Source organism: Sesamum indicum, linkage group LG11, assembly GCF_026168435.1.
Source record: "Sesamum indicum cultivar Baizhima isolate 11 linkage group LG11, ASM2616843v1, whole genome shotgun sequence".
NCBI classification, from domain to species: Eukaryota; Viridiplantae; Streptophyta; class Magnoliopsida; order Lamiales; family Pedaliaceae; genus Sesamum; species Sesamum indicum.
The window spans coordinates 1,695,005-1,698,143 of NC_142667.1; the positions used below are offsets into that span (position 1 = coordinate 1,695,005).

A 3,139-nucleotide genomic window follows, 5' to 3' on the forward strand; every position below is an offset into this window, starting at 1 on the left:
GGCATGAAATGTCCTATTATTCATGTTTATATAGTACCATCAATTTATATATACCTCAATTAGAAGATCAAAGTTTCATTTTATACAATATAAACTTGTTCCAATTTTACTTTTACATATAGGAATAGCAACGATGTGGATTCCGAATGGGTTTTGTCGGGTCCAAAAGTAGCGCACGGTTCATTTTGCAAGAACGCTCGGAACCTGCTCTGACCTATATATCGACATAGTCGGGCCTGATATCCACCCCATCTATTTTCAAATCTACCCCTGTTCAGACTTGGTAGGTCTAATCCGTCCAAGTAAATTTTCTATTTCGTCAATGGAGTCAGCACGGTTTTTTATTAAAAAATTAAAATTATTACTTTTAACCACCTTATTAGTTATTATTACGTAAAAATATAATTTATTTTATAAATATATGCAGTAAATACAAGTAAAAAATTTAAATAAATTAAACATATTATAAATATTATTGGAGGCAGGTCTTGGACAGAATTCCATAACCAATCCGGACCCGACCTAATTCATAAATGGAAAAAACCCATCCCAACTCAAAACCAGATAATTTCTATATGAAACCGCCCATGGCCTGCAATACTCATCCCCATTTGCCATATAACCTTTTTGACATATTCTTATTTCAAGGGAAGGTTTCTTAATTTTACCTCAAGTGTGAACTTATTGCAGGTGAAAATCAAATGGATAAATTATATAAAATCTCCATGCGATTTTAAAATTTAGCTAGAAAACTCTTTTATGTTAAAAAAATAGGCAAAAAAATCTCTTATGGAATTTAAAATATTGTATACTATTCCATCCCGTTAGATTATTTTAACGACGTTAAATTTTTTGTAGAAATTATCCCTTATACCCTTTTACCTGTGTTAAGTGGCTTGGAACCAGTGGGTCGGCTGTGATGGTTACTCAATAAAAGTTGATTATTTTCTTCTGCAACAAGCATGCATGAAATCAACTCTGAATAGGTTTTGAACCCACGTTCCCTATATTGCTGCTGGAGTACAAGGTTGGATGCATGAAAAGTAGAAAATGTTTTTTCCAATATTTGTTCATCCGTCACATCTTCTCCACATAACCTCAATTTTGATACAATTCGAAATATTTCAGAATTATATTCAGCAATTATTTTGAAATCTTGCAGTCGTAATTGTATCCACTCATATCTTGCACGTGGTAAGATTACAGTCTTTTGATGGTCAAATCGATCTTTTAAACTCTTCCAAAGTTGAAAAGGACTTTTGACTGTTAAATATTGAGACTTCAGGCTCTCATGAAGATGATGACGAAGCAAAATCATTGCTTTAGCACAGTCTTGCTCAGAATCAATAGTATTTTCTTTTATTGTTTCTCCCAATTTGCTACTTGCCAAATGTAGTTCGGCATCAAGAACCCATGATAGGTAGTTTTTTCCAGAAACATCAAGAGCAACGAAATTCAATTTTGTGAGATTGGCCATTAAGCTACAACAAGTTAATATGCACTTTTAGCATAATATTCAACATATACATAAAAGTAAAATAATATGTATTACACATATATAAAGTAAAAATGACATGAAAACATTACTAACATTAAGTTACATATAAGTTACCATGTAATTAGTATGAATTATTTTGGCATGCATACATGAAATTAAATATATTTAAGTTTGGCTTAACTCTTATTACGTTACAAATAACAATTAAATGTTATTCATGCCAAAATTATTTTCTTAACAAATAAATTTTGTTGCACATAAATATATTAGCAAAACATGCAAAATACATATATGGGCATATGAAAGAAAACTATGTGGGCAAAGTTAATAAAATTAACTTCAAGTTAGTCATATAACAATAGCTATACTATGTTATCGAAAAATTATCACAAATCAAATAAATAAACAAAGAAGCATCGGGCTTCTTAATCAAGCTATTATCTCAAAACACTTCAGGTGGTGAGAAAATCAAACATATATTTATCATCGCTTCAGGGATGATATTGCACATAATTGGTACAAAAAATTTCACCTACTACTGAAGATGATTTTAACTCATTACTTACTTCAGGAAGCAATGAAATTTTATAGAACATATCCACTTCAAGGGATAAAATCAAGAATTGTATGCCTGTTTCTGGAGGCAATATCACATCCACTTCAGGAGATAAAATCAAGAATTATATGCCTACTTCTGGAGGCAATATCATCCACTTCAGGGGATGAAATCGAGAATTTATATATATATATGTCTACTTCAGGAGACATTGAAATATATAATATAGTTACTCATATTTTATTATGAATATTCAAGAATAAAAGTAACTATGATATTGTAGAGGTAAACAAACAAAGAATAAAAATTATACTAATAAAATTAACATTTTACCTTGATCGATCGTAACGTAACGTCGTGCTGATAACGTGTTATAAACTTAGAGAAATTCTAAGTTTATTGGTCTATCACTCTTAATAGAATATAAAGAAATAATATATGTATTTCTCCAACAAACTTTCTTATTCACTCCAAAATCACTTTACAAATGAAATACATGGTGGTATTTATAGACCACCAAAATTGTGGTTACAAAGTACATCATAACTATTTTAATTACAAATTATAATGGGGGATACAAAAGGGTGTATAACATAATGGGTATTAAAAATGAAGATGAAGAGGTGTATGCATTCATATATACATATTATATATAATACTTTATTTATTTTTTTCGCAAAACAATTGTTGTAAGGGTAAAATGGACTTTTGAAACTTAAGAATTAAAGGTTTTTGAAGGTTTTCAATATTTTAGGGAGTAATTGATGTTGGATGGATACTTCATGGGTGGTAATTGTATTTAACCCTTATTAAACGATGAAGCAAACTTACCTTTCCATCTAAAATGATAAATTACTTTATTTTAAAAAACACAAAGAATAAATTATTATATTTTAAAAAATACAAAAAAATAAATTACAATACTGGAATCGATCATAGGGAGGCGAACAACAATAGTGGAAGAAGGGAAACCCCCCTCCCCGAGTAAATGTTGAGAGATGCCACCAGCATCCACCAACAACAAATGATGGTCTTGAGCTGATAGATACCCACACTCATACGTGTGCCATGAGATTTGGAAAAAT

General features: G+C 30.3%; 1 protein-coding gene across 1 annotated transcript; it reads right to left on the reverse strand.

Annotated features, from left to right (window-relative positions):
- Positions 1-868: 868 nt before the first annotated feature.
- LOC148784979 (uncharacterized) lies at positions 869-1,477 on the reverse strand. The gene has a single exon (XM_088875649.1). It carries the CDS (start codon positions 1,475-1,477, stop codon positions 869-871), a length of 609 nt encoding a protein of 202 aa, XP_088731775.1.
- Between the last annotated feature and the right edge of the window lie 1,662 nt (positions 1,478-3,139).